At 41.6% G+C, this 21,275-nt stretch overlaps 1 protein-coding gene across 17 annotated transcripts in view; it reads left to right on the top strand.

Moving 5' to 3' along the window:
* NFIA (nuclear factor I A) overlaps positions 1-21,275 on the top strand; it is a 245,781-nt gene that overhangs the window by 168,159 nt on the left and 56,347 nt on the right. For 9 of the 17 annotated variants that reach the window (XM_071749991.1, XM_071749994.1, XM_071749986.1 and 6 more), the window contains 2 exons: positions 1,044-1,161; positions 3,678-3,805. In XM_071749991.1, coding sequence (XP_071606092.1) covers positions 1,044-1,161; positions 3,678-3,805 — 246 coding nt within the window. Of the gene's footprint in view, positions 1-1,043; positions 1,162-3,677; positions 3,806-19,660; positions 19,748-20,798; positions 20,838-21,275 lie in introns of all 17 variants that reach the window. The other 8 variants (XM_071749985.1, XM_071749979.1, XM_071749978.1 and 5 more) reach the window with 3 other exon arrangements.

Raw genomic sequence — 21,275 nt, 5'->3', positions numbered from 1 at the left:
TCCAGGCCAAGCTTGTGCCTTTTATTGTGCAGTACGTTCTTTTTTTTTTTTTCCAGATGTCTCTGAAATATGAGAGAAAATCATGATCTGTAATTGTCAGTTCCTAAAGTTGTATTGTCCTGTAAACACCACTGGAGCAGCAGCAGTGGATATGGTACTGTTGGCTGTGAAGTGGCATTTCTTAATGAAATGCTTTATCTGTTGACTTTGACATTAAACTGCTCTGTTCTTTTCTGTTCCCAGAAAAATAGAGCACGTGGAGCTCATAGGCTTGTCTCTGCAAACTTCAGGGTGTGTAGGAATTCATTATGTCTTAATGTAAAACTGAGGCTCCAGGACAGGGAAATTAAAGGTATTCATAATCCTTACAATGAGACTTAAGTGCTGGATCAGGTAATGAGAGGGGAGCAGTAGAAGTTAGCTGCTGGATAAAAGTTTGAGAGTCATGTCTCTAGCTGTGATTGAGCTGAAGGAAAGGTCAGAGGAAAACTTGGACGTCTGTAGGCAGAAAACAACTCGGGTTTCTCAGGTGCTTTTTTGCTCTCTCCAAGGAGCATTTGTAAGCTCTGTGCTTATGGATGTACCTTACATATATAGCAGAACTCCTGAGGTGTGTATTTCCCTGCCTTTACTGCTTATGGATTCTGCCGAGCACACTGCAGGGATGATGCAGCCTGTTTGTAACTATGCCAATAGATGCAGTGATGTCCTAAAAGCAAAAGCAACAGGTTTCATTAATTGTTAAAATTATATTAGTAGAGAAGCAGTGCTTAAAGAGAAGGTCTGTTTAATTTTTTTTAAGGAAAAGAATACCTTTGGAGGAATGTAAGAAGGAGTCTGTGTCATGGAACATTCTATTTTTGATAAAATGGATGTCTTCTTGATTGCAATGCCAGTTACCATTAGTATTTCCTCATTTCCACGTCCCACCTGTTCTCATCATGAAACTAAACACACTCATGAGGAAGAAGAAAGTAATTTTGAAGTGCAATTCATGCCTTATTCACATGACTTACTGACTGCAATCTCTTTTGTTTCCCCAGCACCGATAGCTGCAGGAACAGGCCCTAATTTCTCCCTCTCAGATTTGGAAAGTTCTTCATACTACAGCATGAGCCCAGGAGCAATGAGGAGGTCTTTACCTAGCACATCCTCTACCAGGTAATTTAATCTCTGCCTACTACTGAGTTACTTGGAAACCCAGGCCAGCATCATTACTCATCTGGGAAAGTAACCATTAAATTCTTTGACAAGCTGTTTGGGGGCCTCAAGATGTGGAGCTGTTTCAGATCCACAGAGCTGAATGTTCAACTGGATTGCTGTTAAAGTTCTTTTTATGCATTCAAGCTTCAAAGCAAAACTGCTGCATTAACTTGTATTACTTCTGGCTTATGTCTCAGTGTATCAGGAGAAGTTCTACTGGAATTGTTGGAGTTTCACTTATGGCAGAAGAGAATTTGGAGCATATTGAGATGTGCTACTTTGTCCTAGCAGGAAAGTCTGAAGATAGATTTATATGCATTCTTTTTTGTAAAAAATGTGATCTGTGAGACAAAAATTTTTAGGACCTTGGCCTATAATACTTTCTTATTTTCTTATAGCATTTAGAAATGTGTGTCTCAGTCTTTGGAAAACTGCATTGTTAATGCAGGTGACTTCCCAGTCTGATTTTGATTTTGGCTTAGAAGCCAAGTATCAAACAAGGATGTTTTTTATTTTTTCCCTTTCACTTTAACCATCCATGAGATTAGATTTATAAACAAGCCCAGTCACTCTAGTAGTCCTGAATACTATTAAAGGAACCAGATTGATTTTTTTTTTTTTCCCCCACAGCCAAAATAGATCATTTATTTCAAAGACATGACAAGAAAGTCTAACTTCAGCCCAGGGTTCTTTGTTCTTTTACATTTTTATCTCTGTTTGCCATGCCACCAGCTTTACAGTAAGCAAGTACACATGTAAAAAGTTTCTATAGTTTGAATATGGTTGCTGTGTTTATTTAAAAAAAAAAAAAAAATATGTCAAGAGAGGCTCTTAGCATTAACTTACTACAGTTTGCAGTGACTGCAAGAACATTCTACCTTTTGCACTTAGTGTGCACATTATGAAGCTCAGTGACTACAATTTCCATTACACATAAATTAAAAACTTTGTGCTCTTTCTTTTTTGTGTGTAAACTGCATACCCTACAGTGCTCATCATTACCAACATTTTCAGGTAGAATTTACTTGTGACTCCACAAGCAAAAAAGTGAGGTTATTAATGTTACTTAAGAGCTCAGTTGTTGCTCTTCTATTCTTCTGCAAATAGCTACCACTGATAAGGAGCTAATTATAAACAGCATGGGTAGCTAATAACTTGGTAATATGTTTGTTTTCCTCTCATTAGGCTGTTCCCAGTCAGAAAAAAAAATATTCTTTAAATACACAGACTCAGCAGAATTATTAGGCAGTAATTATATTGTATGCACACAGTTTCCCTATTGACACATAACAATTCTCTAAATTAAGGAATGGCCAAACCTGCATTCCATGCATACTGCAAGACTTATTCTTCCTGTTCCTCATAACCTGATCTTGCATACCCGCCAGCTCCTACCTGTGCAGAGCTTCGGGTGGGGAGAGCCTGCAAGTTGGAAACCAATAGAAACTGCAGTGGAATATTTTATGTCTGTGAAATATGTTCCCCCTACACAGAGGAGCCTGTTCTTGAATGCCTTAAGTCTTAATAGAATACAGATTTGGTGAAAAAAAGTGAACTGGCCCAGCCTTGGAAAAGTACTTAGAAGAGAAATTCTCAGTAATGTCCCCACACTGTCTGTACAACTCATTATGGAAAACAGAGCCAAGCTGAGTGTCTTTGGCTTTGAGATCCTCTCCCTGCAGAACTACCCAAGTCTGAGTCAGTGGCCACCAGAGACCACTGAAAGGGCTCTTTTGTCTCCCAAGGGAGGTGTGACAGATCACAAGGGAATCCTTTAGTACTGGCAGAGGCCAGAGGTACCTGTTGGGGGCTTTTTATGCTTGCTGGCATACACAGTTGCATAGTGAAATGCTTATACTTGTAGGATTACGTCAACGTGTGAAGGGATTTGAAAGATTCTCCCATCTTTCACTTGTCTATGCATCTTCTAATGGAGCTGAAGTCTGAGTTAATTTAATGGCTACAGTTAAAAAATTGAAGATACAAGTTTGATCTGATAAACAACTTTTCTTTCCAAATAAGCTGTGGAAAAATCTGACAGTTAAGTCTTGGGTGTCGTTACCGTATTCATGAAAAAAATCACACAATACAAATTAGATTCTTGCCTTTTTATTGACTTCTCCGTGCTTTTAAAAAGTCCTACTCTTTGATCTGTAAAAGCCTAAATGCTGAACTATCTTCTAGTTGAACTTCATGTGTTTAGGGTTTCAGTCTGGACTCTGTGAGAAGTTTTGTATCTCACTAAAGCTTTATACATTGGCAACAAAGCAAATCATAAACAAAATGTGGCCATCCTGTTGGGTGAGCAGGATGGCCACACAGCACTTATACCTTCCCTTTCTCAGGTCCTTAAATCTGTTACAGTTCCCATAACCAAGTTAGTCTCAAGCAGGGCTAGCAAGATACATCCCAACAGAAGTGTCTTTGTTCCTCTCCATAGGTATGATATTTATTATGTGTTTTTACTTTCTCAGCTCTACAAAACGTCTCAAGTCTGTGGAGGATGAGATGGACAGTCCTGGTGAGGAGCCATTTTATACAAGCCAAGGGCGCTCTCCAGGAAGTGGCAGCCAGTCAAGTGGATGGCATGAAGTGGAGCCAGGTAAGCCACGGCTCTCAGGAGCCCAAAAACATCATTTCCAGTTGCTCTGTTTTGTTACCAGAATACACTGAATGCCATGTAGAAAGGTGATTGATTCTGAACAGCTTGTAACTTCTTCTGAGGTCAGTCTAATGAAAATATGGTAGTGGTTTTAATGCTCCCACAGCTGTGAATGTTTCTGGAGTGTGTCACTTCTGTATTTTGGCCAAATATCTGAAATATTTCAATAATGCAGCAAAAGATAGGCGGTCGTTTTCTGTCAAAATGTCCAGAGTCAGCTCTGGTGATGGTGGTGATAATCACCTGGCAAAAAAGCAGTACCTGTCTGAAATGTGCCTTACAGTTATAGTCTTTAAATAAATATCCTTAAACTTATATAAGGTAGAAGGACTTTTCAAGCATCATACAACACTTGAGCTCACTTAGTAATGGCTTTTAAGAGTCTTACAGAAGGAGTTGTTTTATTAATCTGTAATACTATGAAGTGTGATTGGAGGCTTCATATCAAAATAGATATCACCGGGCGTTACACTTGATAAGGTTCAGGAAGCAGCTCTTCTGCCTCTTCTCAGTTAATTTTTGTGTGTGATCTTCCTTGTTGATCATCTTTTGGGTTATGTTATGTTACATACTTAACTGTCCATTGATCACTTACACTGAGATCATCTGGGTGCTTAATACTATTGGTAATATTTTTCTGGGTCACTGCTAATGCACAGGTGAAGTTAATCCCTCAGTTTTGCTTACAGCTAAATAATCAAGTATTTGTTGCCAATAAAAACAACAGAGGTTGTCTTTGTTAGACCAAGGCAAGCAGAGCTTTCATCTTCATCCTCCCAGTGTTTGAGAAGAATCTCTAAGCAACCCAAAGGATCTTTCACAATATGTATTTTTTTTTTTTACTTTCTTGTTTGTTGGGATATAAAATATATGGTTTGGGTTTGTTTCGAAACAACACAGGCATGTCCAGGGCACCATGTATAATGAACTATACAGCACAGAAAAGTAAATTCAACCTGAACAGCATTAAAATCAGTTCCGTGGGCACTTGGCCAGCCACCTATATCCTTCATCATGTAGGAAACATACCCACAGCTTTCTCTGGAGACCCTGTCAAACAGCTGTCCTTTACAGCCTGCCCAGAAAGTCACCAAATTTGGGCTATTCCAGACTGGGAGGGGACTGATTCCTGCGCCTGGGAGCCCTTGGAGGATCCCCTGCCAGCTGCCCTCTCTCCTCTAATGAGGAGGAGCCAGCTTGTGGGCCCTTATTGACTGCAGATGTGGCACTTTGGCAGGAGGAGAGGGTGGACCTGCAGGCACACAAGTGCCAGGCTCCCTGTGACTGCCTTGCTGCCGCCATCCCCAGGGCCCTGGTGTTTTCAGTGAGGTGTCCTGCTTGGTAGACACTAGGGGCTGTTTCCTCCAGCAGCTCCAGGCTCCAGATGATGTAAGGCATCACCTTGTGCAAAACTAGTCTGCTCATGGATCAGCAAAAACACAAACAAAAGCTCAGCACCCATTGGAAGGGAAAGATTACAACCTCCTCTGCAGGCACAGATGGCTAAAAGCTGTCTGGGTCACTGCTTCTACATCATTGTCAGACTGGGGGCTATCTCCCCCCAAAGTTTGGGGTACTCTTTGTTAGTGACAAATGTTCTCCATTTGTGCAAAAGCCAGAGGTTGGCTATTCATTTTGCTGTCACTTCTGGTGGTTTTCCGCGCATGAGATCATCACCTCTGTCTCATCCAAATCCTGGCTAGATGATGGCACTGAGCTGCTGAGGTGGACAAAAGAAGCACCTTACACCTCCAAAGCACCTCCACCACTCTTGGCACCACTGGGTGCCCATCATGAAGAAGCACAGCTGCCCATATCAAACATACTTAGGTTCTTAGAGAGGCAAGAACAAGTCAGAAAAGAGAAAGTTCTTCCTTCTTCATGACCTTCCTCTCTTACTACAGAAGAATCCCAGGTTCTGCCTAATCTTGCCTGTAAAATGGCAGAAAATCACCTTGCAACATCAGGGACTCAAGCCAGATACCAACTAGATATAACTCAGATTCACCAAGCTATCTATCACTGTCACAGCTGTGAAGAAAAAAAAGCTTTATCCTGCCTGCGTGGGATGCACTTTCAAACCATCTTTATGCTAAATCCATGCAGCCCCACCCCAATACTTCTGCTGTGGCTTTCCAGAAGCCTCTCCTCTGAATTCCTTGCCTCAACTCCTCTGTAAAACAGGGTCACTGCAAGAGCACGGCTGGTAGGGAGGTCACCTAAAGAGCCACAGCTCATCAGTGGGGAAGAAAAGAACAACACTGAAGTGTCCTTCCATGTCAGGGTGACACTGGGACAATGTGTTTCCCTCTGAGGGACACATCCTGCTGTGGTGCTGTGCACAGTGCCCTGCCTTACCTTGGAAATCTGATAATAACACCTTCCCCTCTGTGTTTGACATGAGTGCTTTGTCTCCAGAAGTGTTAAATGTTCTACAAGTCTTCACTGGGGCATCTGCCTAGAGAATATATTGGTCATCTGAAAGCCACACAAATGACATTAATGTCCTGTATAACCTGGTGGCTTGCTGTAGTGTTCTCCTTTGACACGAGGGCTTTGGAGCCTGGACCTCTTTCCTGTCCATCCTTTCTGATGTCTCCTATCCATAAAAAAGCCTTGCCATTTATTGAATCTGCAGTCAAAATGATGGCACAGTTTGAACACAGAATAATCTCTGAGCTTCAGTGTTTTGTTTTTCTCTCAATGGAACTCATGGTAGAAGTGTGAAGACTAAAACCTTCTTTTTATTTGACTTGGCATCTCTTCCACGTGATTCATGTGACACGGCATGGGATAACGCAGGTAGCAGCGGTGCAGAATGGTGCTGGGTCAGAAGGTAGGCTGAAGTTTTATCCCATGCTGGCAGAGTAGCATAAGCCAGATTTCCAAACTCCATAATTAAACCCTGTCCTTTGGGTTACCAGCCAAGCAACAGGAGGAGGAAATCAGACCAAAGAAAGGAAGCTCAGACTTGTCTGTGGGATGGCTGTTCTGGCCAGGAAGGAAAGTTCAGAGAGGAGCCAGCAGCCAGCCTCCCAGCCCAGTAGGATCCACACCAAAGATAATAATATATCCTTTGGCTTTATTGCCTTTGAGTAGATTGCTTCCTCACAGGAGATTTAGATTTATGCAGAGATAGCTTTTTGGCCTACATGCCTTGACAGGTTTATGGGAAAAAGAGGATGAATATTTGGTCTGTGTGTGTCGCATTTGCTTAATTCTGAGGTGTGCGCATGAGGAAAAATGGAGACCCTAATGCAGGAGCAGGTGTGAAGAACCTGTATGCTTGTGCACACGTAGAGACAGAGGGAAGAGCTCGTGGCACAGAGATGATGGGAGGGTTGCAGTGAAAGATGTTGCCTGGAACAGTGGAAGGAAATTAGGTCTGCATGAGCGGGTGGCTGGGGAAATGTCACATTTGAAAGAGAGCACAACGTAGAAGAGAGAGGGAAAATGAAAAGACAATTTTAGACCATACGGAAAGGAAAAAAGTGTACAGGGGAAAAAAATCCAAGCAAAAAGAACAAATGCCAGGAAAACAAAGATTTTACTTCCTAGAAAGGAAATATGAAATGGAATATGTGAACTCCTCTTAGAGAAAAAGAGTACTCCAGGCAGAGGGTTATTTACCGCCAGCCGTGACTAGTCGCTCTACATCTGTCTCCATTTTTTTCTCTTGAACAAATTCCCTTTTTGGATACTTTCTTCCTGCTTTGCTTCCCTGTGATTGCCCCTGTAAGTGGTCTTTGGAGGGCAGGCTGTATGCTCAGAACATATGTGCAAACTGGCAGGAGAACAGAAGAGGACAAAACCACTCTGTGTGCTATTTAGATTAGGCAGTGGATGCTTCCCCTGTGCCTACTCTTGGGCTCTCTGCTGCGTGCAGAGTACAAGCTGCACCTATTGTCCATCCACATCCTTCTTCTGTGCTCTTAAATCCCCAGGGCCCTGGGGTACCAAGCTCCCTGATGGCTGTCTCACATGGAGATCTTACATGCTTCACCCACCAGCTATGTGTCCTTCCCATGGCAGGCATCTCAGACCCATTGTAATGAGCAGAAGACTCAGCCTTGTGGGTTTCTACATCTAGATACTTCTTGCAAGCAAGGATATAGCACTCTCCTTCTATGTCAGACATGACAGCCCAAGCAAAACCCAACATTAATTCCATGTTCCTTGTACTGTACTTCTTGAGACTTGCATCCATTTACCTGCACTCGAAAGCTCCTGGGAAGCTCTCAGGCCTAAAAAGGCTGGAGTCTGCCAGAAAAGATGAATTTCCTTTTACAACAGGAAGGCTTAGGAAGTAAAACAAAGCAGACATGTAGTAAATTACTTCTGCTTTTCAAATACCTTTTGCGGAATTCTTCTTACCATTACTTTATCTCAGCACTTTCAGTACATAACTCTTGTTAACTGAGAAGAAGGGCAGGAGAGGATAAAGATGATGTTAGTAAGAAAATAAGGCAACATCACACTGGCTTTGAACTCACGTACAAAGCTGGCTCATGTTCAGTTCTGTGGCAGCTCTGCTTGTAATAGGGGTGACCATAATTACAGGTATGAGTTTTTTAAAGCCATAATAAGAGAAGATGGAGTTGGAGTGTATCAGTATTCCACTTGTGCTCTTTTTTTTGATGCATTTTCTTGATTTGGTCCAGGAGTAATGTTCACATTGTTCCCTGTCAGTCATTTTGTAGTGTAGCATATGGATGGTATTTGCCAGTTTTACTTCCATTGTATTTCTGCAGCGTGGCATTGAAAAAATATTTTAAGTTGCAAATTCAGAATATCCTGTTGGTTGGTTTCTTTACTTAGATTTTCCTGGTACTTTTATTTCCACAAGTTAGCCTGGTCCATAGAAGCAATTAATCCCAGGAAAGGTACATGTTTGTACTCCTTGCACTTACTGAGGTATCTGAAGCCACAATAACTCTGCTTCATTTATGATCTTGACCAAATTAACAGCACTTCACTGTCTGCAAAATAGGTAGAGTTCTGTGCTCCTTCTTCCACTGAAGGCCTGCTGGGGCTTTTCCTACTGTAGTCACCCACCTCCCCTTGCCCTGCTCCATCCACCCTGGCTATTTTGCTGTTGAGCTGTACTAGGCTCTTGGGTGTCTTTCCCTTGAAATCCCCAGGAACCAAATGAGACTTTCAGTGCAAAATCCTTTAGGACTTAGTAATAACACTTGAAGTGCATGATTGAAAGACTTATTTACAGTTCCAGGGGCTCATGAAGTTGATAATATTATATGAACCTGCTGTAAGCTAGAGAGCTCCCTGCTAGACTGCTGGACACGTCTTTGGTAATAAAGATGCTATTAAGTCAGCCTCATGATTGCTCACTGCACTGCTCAGGCTTGTGCTGCTTGTTCTCATGTCACCATCTATGGGACTGTCTGAAAATAATCCTGAGCAATTTCTTTGCAGCTGAGGAGCTGTGATCCTAGTTTTGAGTATTTCCCTTCCCCATTCACAGTGACCCCTAACTTGATGGTACTGTGTCTGTCCCCATTGCTGGTTATGGAGCAACCACATAGAAGCACCCAGTCCAGGCTCTTGTTTCAATAGTCCTTTCCTTAAATCAGGCATGGCTTTTCTTTTTAGCAAATTCTCAGCATGCAAGAAAACTCTTAAGAAACTTTTATTTATGCCTTACACATCAGAAAGACTCATTCAGGCATAGATCAGATGACCACAAGTGTTTGTTTTCAAAGCCTGTTTGGAATTATATCTTGGAAATGCCAGAAAAAGCAGTATAAGGGATATCCTAGATCTTTATGCATTCTTTCTGCCCTAAACACAGTTGTTGCCTGGCACCACCTAGAAGATAAAATATGTATAGTATGTCCAGCATCAGTGATGCAGAGTGCATCTGATCTGTCCTCAGGCAAAAGGTCCATGGGCTCATCAAAGGACCTGATGCCACACACTAACTCAGAGCTCAGAGAAGTTTTCCAGTGACTGTGCTACATCACTGCCAATGATTCAAGGGACAGACTGTAGAAAATATGATGAAAAACATGAGAACCATGTATTATAGAAAGTAAGGAATAGAAAAATAATCCTTTTTTACTGGGAAAACATTTAACTTCAGACCTGGAGTATTCAATATCAAATAGTTCTCTGGCACTACTTTTTAGTGACTTGCTGTAGTGGGCAGATTTCTCTGGATCATAACTAGACACAGGAATTTCATGATCTTTATTAATTTTCTCAAGCTGAACTGTTTGGATCCCCATAGATGTATTTAAGAAAGTCAAAAACAAGGGAACATTTCTTTTCCTTTAGACCAGAGGAGGTCTACATCCAGGATCCCTGCCAATTACATTTACTCAGTCTTTCCCAGATGTGACATTGTCTTGCCCTCCAGTTCACAGTGTGTAAAGAGAGGTCAGACAGCACACTCACACAGCCACTAGGATTGTACCTGCCTTGTGCAGCAGCTTCATCACATACCTTGACACATCTGTCAGCAGGCACCAGTGCCATTTTTCTTTCCTTTGAACTTAATATCTTAAGACAGTGGGAATATTTTGCAGCCAGGCAAACCTCCAGCCCACGGCATAGTTTGGCTCTTCAAATGGGAGGTCAGAAACAGATCCTGTGTCTCTTGTGGCCAGAACATTTTGGTTTACAGCGGAGAGAATTTCATCAGGATAATTTGTGCCCTTAAGCTAACGAGATGCCGTGAGCAGTCCAGCAGACAGAACCTGTTGCCTCCCAGGTTCATGCAGCTTTCACTGTTCCTTTTCTTTGAAGAACTTCAGAGCTTTGTTAGACTGTGTACTGTGACTTGGTCTCCTGCTCCTCTTCACCCCATTTCCCCTTCCCTTTCAGACCTATAATTCTCCCCATCTCTGAGGCTTTATGCACAGTTTCTCACCTTTCTTCCCACTCTTACAGAGTCTTCCAACATCCTTGTTCTGCCACGGCCCAGCATAAGCATGCTTGAGCCTGTGCTACCTTTTATGCTCCCATGAAATTAAACATCCTCACGTGCATGCTGCTACCTAAAAAGCTGAGTTTGAGTGAACAGGTAGGTGCCCAGAGCCAAAGGTGCAGTGGGAGCACATGTCAAGAGACTCCTGTAGAACACAGACCTTTCCTTAAATGTCTTTTTGCTTTCATGGAGGTTGTGTGTTCCCTTATCCCTGCTCTCTGCATTGCCATATCCCATCAAAACACAAGCTGCCCAGTGGTTTTCAAGAACACAAAATTTTTCTTTTCTTCTAAGAGCAGTAACACTTATCAACTTTTACTGAAATACCATATCAGCTCCTTGTCACTGCCAGTCTACAGTTCCCGCCGCTAAAAGTTTAATGCATTTACAGGAGCACTTAGGCATCAAGACTTTGATATCACAATCTGTTAGTCACAGGTGCTACATGATAGGTTTGTGTTAGCACATTATAGATCTTTTATCAGATCCTGCACAAAATGTGTGTGTTTCTCTGCCAGGCAATCAGAATCAGACTGCTGCATAGTTGATGAGTTACTCACCAATATGAGTTGTTGTTTATTTTAAACAGAACTTTTCCAGAGCTGCACCTGAATGGATAACTTAAAACTCTAAATGGTCAAGGCCAGCAAAAATCAAGAACTTTGTGTGAGCCAGGAAAAATGCAGGAGATCAATAATAGTTGTGCTTTGAGCATTGTCTGTCTTTTGCAATAGCATTCATCAAGTCAAATCATTAACACTGCTCATTTGCTATACCAGCCATAGTCATTTTGACAGCAGATTACCACTGGATCTATAGCTCAGCTTTTCTTTGGCAATTCACACAGTAGCATGAGACCTGTGACAACATGCCATGCTGCTGGCATTGCTGCCTCAAAATCATGGAAAGAAGTTAGAGGTGTGGATGGAAAAGTCAGATCAGCTTGAAAACTCTTTAGATGTTTTCACACCTCTCAAAGTCATCTGTTTTTCCATAAACTGGACAGCACAACAAGCTTGGCCCTCGAGAATCAGCCTAAACTGTACTTTCAATTTTTAATAAAATTAATAATCCCATGCAAGTGTTCAAGCACATGCCTCAGCTTTGCTGTAATCCCCTGAGGGATGGTCCCAGAGAAGTCAGTCAGTCAGTGTTGTGGCTCTGCTGCTTGCATCGAATTCCAGATGTGAGGAAATGAATAATTTTAAAATGGGTAAGGAGCTTTAGAAGTTCTGAATTAAAAATTCAGAAAGTCTTTAACTTCAGATAGCAGATTAAAGCTATGGTTTTGACTGGCCTGGTGCTATCATCATCCAGACAATACTGTTTTCACTGATTTTAATGACCATGTTAAAAGCAGATCTTCTGTGTGCTGTGACAGCCATAGGATGGGAGTTTTTTTGCTTCTGAGCTTTCTGGAACTTGTAGTCTATGGACCTAGCATTCTTCAGGCATCCTTGTGGGCTGAGCTGTCCTCTGCCACCTATTCTGTTTAACACATACACATAATGCAAAGACAGGGATATGGTTCATGCCTCACTTTTGACACCCAGTGAAAATGAGAAGCTTCCTGGATATTTGGGACAAGATCAGAAACTTTCCACATTTTCTCCAAGGTGAGCTCTGAAGGACAGAAGCCCCCACTGTTTGAATATGGCTGTGTATTTCTTGCTGATTTGAAGTCTGTCAAACATGAATCTTTGTGAGCTCTAGACAGGTCTCCTCTGATGCAGTTATCCTTGAAGATCATCCAATAGTGCAGTGTGGGACTGTGTAATTGCAAAATGGGATTAAACACATTGACAGTATTGTACCTGTCTTCCTAAAGTTGAACTAGTTCTTGTGTTTGCTTCTGGGACCAATTCAGGATGTTGACTTGGATCTATAAACTCTTCTATAGATTAGATCTTGGTTAGGAAATGGACTGCATTCCTTTCATGTGCTGTCCTAGCAGTTGAGATCAGCAGACTTGCTTTTTCTAATGTGTTTGGGAGGCAGAAGCAATATTTTATCTCCTGTGGTATGCTGCTGGTACAGAAATGTTCAGGTTTATTAATTCTTCAGGACACAGGGAGAGTCTTCCTCACCTGTGTAGGCAGTCATGGGAAAGAACCCACTGCAAAGTCTGCATGGAACTCCTATTTTTTTTGGGAGGTATCTGGAAAATATTATCAGTCCTAGGAGCCAAGATACAGTACATGTTCAGAGCCAGTAAATGATGCATATTGATGCAAATTCCTAGGCACTTCTGCATTGTATAAAACAGATAACTAAAATACTCACCTAGCCAGATCACTTCCCCAAGGGATGCACTCTTCCAAAAGTAGAGGACAAACCAAAAACACAGAGCAGAACACAAATTAGCCAAATAGAATGGCAAAGTGGTTGAAACAAATGGCTTTAGGATGACTGAGTAAGGACCATGACCTCCTTTTGCATCAGTCAAGGCAACTGTGAAACTTTGTGAAAGAAGCTCACCACAAAACAGATGCTGGGCTATCTTAGGTAAATAAATTACCAAAAAATAATAATAAAAAACCTCCCCTGCACTTTTTACAAAGCACAGCTGTGTAAATATTGCATGAGACGGGAGAGGGGGAGAGATGTAACATACACCCTTTTTTTATGCAGAAGTTCTGCTCTCAGCACTGTTTATTAACATTCCCAGTGCAAGCATCACTCCACTGCGTAGCACACAGTGCAGCTACTGTGCTCCATGCACACGTTCTGATCTCTGCTTCAGAGGAGAAAACAGGCTTTATTTTAAAGGCAACATTTTCACTGAAAATGTGCAATGAGATGCGTTAGAGAGAAGATGGGACAGGAACAGGAAGCAAACTGTATTACATCTCTTTTTTTTTTATTTCCTTTCCCACACTGTGTCTGCCACAACTGACTCTCGATGTTCCCCCAATTCTGCACAAAGTGAGGAGCAATCCTGGCATTTTAATTTTGTTCAACTGAGTACCTACTGCAATCTTCCTGTTTCTCAGCTGCTAGGTACAGCACATTTCAGCCTAAAAAAAAAAAAAAAAAAAAAAAAAAAAAGTGGATCTGCCCACAGAGAGGGAAAAATGGCTCTTCTTGGATAGACTGTAGGCTCACCTAGCCCAATGTGCTGCCTGAGACAAGCTAGTGGTGGACACTTAAGGAAAGAATACAACAGTTCCAGTGATGCTTTTCGGAGTACAGCCTCACATATTCTGGCAGCAAACACCTTGGGTTTATGAGCCAGAGGCTCTGTTTGCATCTTTGTGTTTGACAGTCTCAGTAAACTTTTCTTTTGGAAATCTGCATGGGTGTTTTTAACTCCTTCTGTATTTAGGCCCCCCCAAAACATCCCATGGCAGCGAGTTCCAGTTTCACCACTTCTTTTCTCTGCTGCCTGATCATTTTGCTTGATGCTCCACAGTGGGGTTTTTGTTTTTCTTTTACTGCCAGAAGTACTGAATAAATCATTCCCGGGTTACTTTCTCTCAAGTTAAGTGCTGCCCCAACTCTGTGACCACAGCTGTCAGTGAGCATAGGAAAGCAGAGAAATCTGTCTAACAGCCTGTTAGCTCAGGTGACAATTTGGCTGAGTGGCTGCAGAGCCATCCTATACCTTGAGGAATGTATGTGTGCTGTGATAGCAGCTGCATTGTTCACCCCAAGTGGGTACTCCATAGCCTTGACCCATAGACATATGGGCTTCCCCAGACAGCTGAGCCCCACAGGAGTGACTGTAGTAAGGCCACTGCAGCCTAAATGAGGGATGAAAACTCTTGTTTTCTTTCATTTTCCAGCTCCACTTAAAGTTCAGCAGTGTTTTCATCGTGTGTGCTGTGGTTTTTTTCTGATCTTACAGGTGGCTTGCTCAGGGGAGAGCAGGTAATTCACACATCCTCCACCTCTGCTCACCCAGCCCAGCCCTCAGCCCTAGTGAGATCATCCTTTCTGCTATTCTTTTACATCAATGGTTCCTGCTATTTTTAGTATGATACACATCAAAAAGCATAACATAAGAAGTCCTGTTGCTAAAGTTATCTGTAAAATTATAGGCTGTCTTACTGTTTTTTTCTAGTCTTCATTTGCCTCGCTGGGATTGGGTTCAGAACTTCAAACCCCTAAAAGGCAACAAAGTCAGTTGGTACCTTCAGTCCTCATGTCCAAGGGCAGTACTCTTGAAAAGAATGGAACTATTTTATATCAGCAAAGGCTGGAGACAAAGTCTTGGGTTCTACCTGTGGAAGGAAAATACATCTTATCTTAAAATTAAGGATTTACAGTCAGTGGAAAATAGAGACGTATGGAAGATCTTTCTTTGTGCTTTGTGTAATCTCCTGTTTTATTACAGCAGCCCACGTTTGCCTCCATGAGTATCTTCTGTGTTGCAGCACACTAATGCACTGCCTTGCTCTAAACAGGAGAAAGCACTTTGGATTTATTCCAGCTTTAGCCCTGTCACAGGGCTTGCCTTTAGTAGTAACCAAAATACCAGCAAATGAAAGGAAAACGTCATCCTGGCTCTTCCTCTGAACTCAGCCAACCCGAGGTGTGAGGTGCATCTTTGGAGCAAAGGGTCATTCCCTTGTGTTCCATGACTCCTCTGCCTTGCTCTTCCCTTTCATTCCTTACAACCTACATCTTTTTTCCACTCCTTGAGTGAAAGCTGCTCAGCCACACCAAATGTAAACGGGCTGTGCAAGGAGCTGGTTCCCACTGCAAAAGCAAAGTTGGATATCTGACATCAAAATTATTCCTGCAGTGTCCTGTCACCCAGGTAGAATTGCAAATTCTGGCCATTTTGAATATTTAAAAACCAAAAGGTCCCCAAAACAGCTGTGTCTCTTATGCAAATCCATAGCCAAATGGGAACTTGTAACTATTAAATAAATGTATTGCCCTCTGTTAAAAAATTATTATCTAGAAACCCAAAAATTTGGGCTTCTAGGGGGCAAAGCAGTCTTGCAAACAGCATTTTTCCTGTATCCTGACAACTGTTGTGCTATTGTCATTTTACAGTGCTGTTTCTCTACTTTTGCAGGGTTTTTCTCTTTAATAATATGTGGAAAACCCTGAATAAAACCTGGCATTTAATTCAGAGTAAACAGTGGCAGTGACTGAATAGAAACCTGATGTCAAATATGCAAGCACCCTGGGAAAGTGAAAACCCATTGCTTTCTCATCTCTTCCAGTTGTTGACTTCTTAAGTGTATTATTCATAAAATTAGCGATTTAAAAATTCATAGAAACATTATTTTTTATATTCATAGCGTCACTTTAAAAAAAAATGGTTAAAAATCGATTTGCTGGCCTCTTGGGGAAATGCTGTAATGTTTTTGGCTGTCTCCTACTTTCTGCTGCCAGCTAAAAGTACCATCTGGCTTGTTTAGGGCCCTTTTCCATATCAGGTGCTTCCAAAATTCTCCCCAACCAGAGGATTGTTTCATTGGGTTGCTTTGCCTGCTGAGGCATGTGTCCTGGGCTGGGAATCCTACTGCTTCTGTTCCCTGCCATCTTGCTGACGGTGGTGTGTGTATGTTTGGGCACAGATCTTGCTGCCTCTCTCCCGAGGACATTTGCATCATTGTCAGCTGCACATATTAAATTGATATGCAGGGCTCAGAAACACGTATCCCATCTTTTGTCCCTTTGTTTCTGCAATTGTTGTGGTTTTAATTCTTCTTTGACACCTGGAATATCACAAAGCTGCTGATAATCTGTTGGCTACTAAGGGAAATGACATTGATAGAAGGATAATGTGTGTCAGACTTTATATCTAGATAATTGCAGACACATCCCGAACCCTCGCAGCTCAGGGAATGAATATCCTAAATCCATTATTAATTTGGAGAGTCAAACGTGGCAGTTGGCTGCGGTGTCATCCTCTGGCTGCAAGAGTCCCTTGCAAGGGATTTTAAGAGACCATTTGGGTTAATTCTGCATTTCTCTGCCGAGTCATGCCTAATATCAGTCCATTTTGGCATCTTCTTGCTGCCATTTTGTGGCAGCATGAGGAGCTTGGGATAAAATGGGGTTGATGTCTTCACTCTTCCTTGAAAGAAGCTCTCCAGGCATGTGGTACCAAGTAGATGAGTGCTATGGTACCAACTGATGGGGACACCTCCTCCTCAGGACTCTTTGTTTTTGAAATTTACTCTTTGGTTTTCAGATTTACTCTTTACTTAGAAATAGAAATCTACCCCTCAAAGGTTTTAGGGGTGGATTTGAAGCACTCTCGTTGCTAACTGTAGACTTTTGATGTGAATGCATGGGAAGATGGAGCGTGTTTCAAAACAGGTACTGCTGGGAGCTGTCTTGTCCTGTTTCTAAACTGATCTGTGCCACACACTGCTGACTTTTCCTGTCCATCCATTAAAAAGTGAATTATGAAGAGTGCTGAGACAAACAGATAGTAGTTTAACCTTGTTAGTAAATATCAGGTAGCTGATATATACTGCTAGAATGTTACATCACAGCCTTTCTCTTTGATATAGGTTTATGAAATTATCTCAGTTACTATGCAAACTGCCTGCACTGTGTACATTCTTCCAGAGGTTTATTGTTCTTTGTATGTTGGCACAGTAGCATGACTCTGAAAAGTCACTTCACAATGTGGTGAATTTTAAAGACTTGGGAGATGGCCATATCTATTTTTCAGCAAAGGAATGAAAGCTTTTTCTTTCTCTTTTTTTTTTCCCCCCTTAATGTATTAAAAGTTTCAAAAGATGTGCTCAAATGAAAAGGAAATAATAACTAAAGACAGGATGAGAAGTAGCATCTCAGAGTATTCATTTGCTTGCTTGTTTCCCCCCAAATTTTAATATTTTAACTCAAATAAACCTGTTTTGTGAACTAGTAAGATACTTGAAGTTTATCACACGTTATTCATTTATTTTTCTGTGAGTGCAATAAAAATTTTACCAGCCGTAATCTTGTTCTTTTAATAGAGAGAAAACTATGCAGAATATGTTGCTTAGAGTATTAGATAAGCTACAGTGTGTTAATCAAATATTTTCGTGATATGAGGGCAGTTGAGAAAACAGTACAATTTTTGCTAATGGCACTGGTAAGTAAACGGATCTATCATTACATTGTCATGAAAAGTGACATTGAGCAGAAACACCCTGCCAATCCCTAGAAGATAAGTATTTAATGTAATTAGACAGACACTGTCTCCTTTGTTGAATGTAGCATTAATCACCCAGAGAAGTCCAACTTCATATGAAATGGCTTTTTCTGATATGTCTTTGTATTAGAAAGCTTCTTACATGATTTTGTCATGATGATATATTTGAAGAAATGACTGCTACAGCTCTACAGTATTCCTCATCTTGCTGTTCTGTGTTCCATAATATTATTTTATTTTTTTTTTTGTTGAGCAATGTTACATTACAAAGCTGTGACTTGTTTCTAAGTCTAGAAACCTACACGCATTTGGAGCTAACCTCTTGGAAACAGTTAATGCATTCAACTTATAAAATATAAAAGAAACACAAATAGTTTCCATTAAGTCCTTCAGTTCTTCCTACGTGGTGTTAGCACAGGTTCATTGTGATGGCATAAGCAAAATATTTCTTGCCTACTAATGCCAGTTCATAATATCACAAACTCCAGAAAAAAAAATGTCTTTCTACAAAAATCTCATTGTTAAATTGATGAAAAATGTTGCCCCCTTTCAGAATTCATTGGCACTACATTTTTTATTTTTTTTTTTTAATTTTTTTTTCCCCTTCCTCTGTTGCTTGTAATTTGTACTGTGAACTGCTGGCTGGTTATGAACGGGCATCAAGTTGAATGAGTGCACAGCTGTGTCTTCCCACCTTCTCAGTGGTGCCGAGGGCTTTGAAGGGGAAGAAAAGGGTTTAGTCAGAGATGACAGCAGACTTCACCAAGTAACAGGTTGAGGTCAAGTCAGTTTATTTGTTGGGATGAACAGAGTGCAGAGATGAAAAATCTTTGCCATAATAAGGTTTAGGAAGAAAACGCTGACTAGTCTAAGCTTTGATTCCAGCCGACAGATCCTTTTCTAGTGTTCATTACTTGATTTCACAGTTCAGGCAATTTTAAGAGGCTTAAAATTATGTTTCTGCTCTCCTCTGTAAAACTTTTCGATCACTTTCTAATTTTTGCTTTAAGTAAAGTTATAGGGACTCTCTAATATATCACTCCTGCCTTTAGACTCTTACAAAGTCAAGATGCCATAAAAAAATGTAAGGATAAGCACTTTTTTTTTTTTCTTAGACCCCTGCTTTTGCTGATTCTTTTTATAACCGAAGTAAAAATTCCACCTTTAGGCACCGATTCGGTGTTTAAAAAAAATCAATAAATGAATTAAAACTTCAGAAAAACTCCCCTGAAAAGTGGATAGTAAAACAAGCTTTTGGTTCTTAAGAACCCACTGTTCCTGCCTGGGCATAGGGGATTTTTATGTTCCTGGTCTCAGCATTAATAAAGCTACGCCACCCCGGCGCGCTCGGTTTCAGTCACCAAGTGCCGGCGAGCCGTGCTCCGTCCTGAAAAGGAGTCACAGCAAGACCCCAGATAATCAGAGCAGAACGTCCTGACATTGTGTGGCAGTGCTGGGACTGCCATGACCTGGCAGCATCGTTGCGTATCACTGCAGCATCACAAAGGGATTGCAGAGGGCTGAGCTGTGAGCGTGCAAGGCTCTCCTAGCTTTGCCTCCTGCCCTCTCCTGTGCCAGCTGCTGGGAGGGGAAGGCAGGTCTTTCTCCTTTCCCACCCTTTTTTCTTCCACTGCCTGCTTCCTACCTGCTGGAGTGGGCAGCATAGGAATATCTTTTAGCCATTTGCTACAGTCTTCCCCCTCAGACTTTCTATTACTTCTGCATTCATTCTTTGCAGGAAGAGGAAACTCACTGGTCAAACCCTTGGACACCAGAATAGTTGCATGCAGTTTCCCAGGGAGCCAGATAGCTCTAAAGCTTCCCAGTGAGTGACAGTTTCTCTCTTCTATTCTTCTGAAACATGTGTTTGACACATATACTGAAAAATGTTAATAGCAATTTACAGCCAGATTCTTGCTTTTTTAAAAAAAATAATATATATATATATATTTAAAAAATCTCCCAACTATATACACTTAGAGCACCTCAGCACACATGTCACTTTTTTACATAGGAAAATGTGTTGGATGCTCTTATAACATCATTGGGCATGAAAGCTGTTAGCTCATTCAGAGGTAGTGGCAAGAGCACTGGACTTGCCAGCACCAAACTGTGAAACCTTTTCTTGTGTGACTGGTGGAAATCTCAGGGGGGTAGCAATCCAAAACAAGGGGGGGAGGGGGGTGTAAATCTGTGCATTTGGATTCGAGTACCTTCAATGCCATGATGTCAACTTTGTCCTCGAAGTCCTTGAATGACAAATGATTGGAGGTTGGGAGAGTATTTTGGAGAATGATGACTGTATGCTTTCCCTGGTCTTTTACTCTTTTCTAGGCATCCATTAGTTACCACTGTCAGAGAGAGGATACTGGGCTAGGTGGATCTCTGTAATCTGATTTGGCATGGCTATTTTTCTGTGTTCCTAAGCTCATGAGATCAAGTTATGTAGGATTATTTCATAATGCCAGAGCAGCAGTTTCTGAGGTTCAACAAAGCTATCTAGCAAAGTGTCTGATAAAAGAAAAATCCTGTCCCATACTGTAGCTTTCTTGGTCCAGTGAAGCAGCATCCTCATGCATAAAAATCTTGTAAAGTTGCTTCTGATAGCTCCCTCTGTCCCTTTGTTTTTGTAAGCTAAAGTGCCATTTTCCTCTTTACAGCTTAATTGAACCTAAATGCACCCATTTTCTGCAATGTGGTATTTTGGTAATTTTACTATTTGCTTGTAAGGTTTCCCTTAAGCAAACTGAAAGCTTCCCCTTTATCACTTCACTGGGCCAAGATTTCACACAGTATCCTGCTTGCTACGTAATATGATAGTGTTCTCTCTCACCTTGTTTCTTTTTTTCTTCTTTTACTTTCTTTTATAAAATCAGGATATCTAAGAAACCCCGAGCACCGCGGAGCACTACATGGTGGGTGTGCTTATTCAAACAATGCCAATGCTCTTGTTCTCAGTGCATAGACATTTTGTGTTGGTTTGGGGGGGATGTACCAGGTGTCCCTCTCCTGTGGGTTCTCCGGTGTCTAGTGAGGAGAAAGCTCGTGCCGAGCACTTTGCCAGTTTGACAGCCCTGGAGGGAGCACTTTCATGGTTACCTCTGCCCTTCCCATGCCTCTTTTCATGAGACGTGTAGGGGCTTTTTCCCTGTGTGCCCTCTGCCTTTCTATCTGATGCTTTTTAAATTACTCAGTGGATAAGAGAGGTGTTGGGCAGATGACACCAGCAGACCTGTGGGTAGCATGGGCATACATGGCCCAGCTGCTGTGCTCTGCCTTCTCTGCAGTGGAACATTTGAATTTTTCCAGAGGGGGGATTCTTATTCTTTGTTCCTCCCAGAATGCTAAAGCTG

The sequence above is a fragment of the Heliangelus exortis genome, chromosome 8 (genome assembly GCF_036169615.1).
Source record: "Heliangelus exortis chromosome 8, bHelExo1.hap1, whole genome shotgun sequence".
NCBI lineage: Eukaryota > Metazoa > Chordata > Aves > Apodiformes > Trochilidae > Heliangelus > Heliangelus exortis.
Note: the sequence above shows the minus strand (reverse complement) of the source record. Positions and strands in the feature narration are given on the sequence as shown.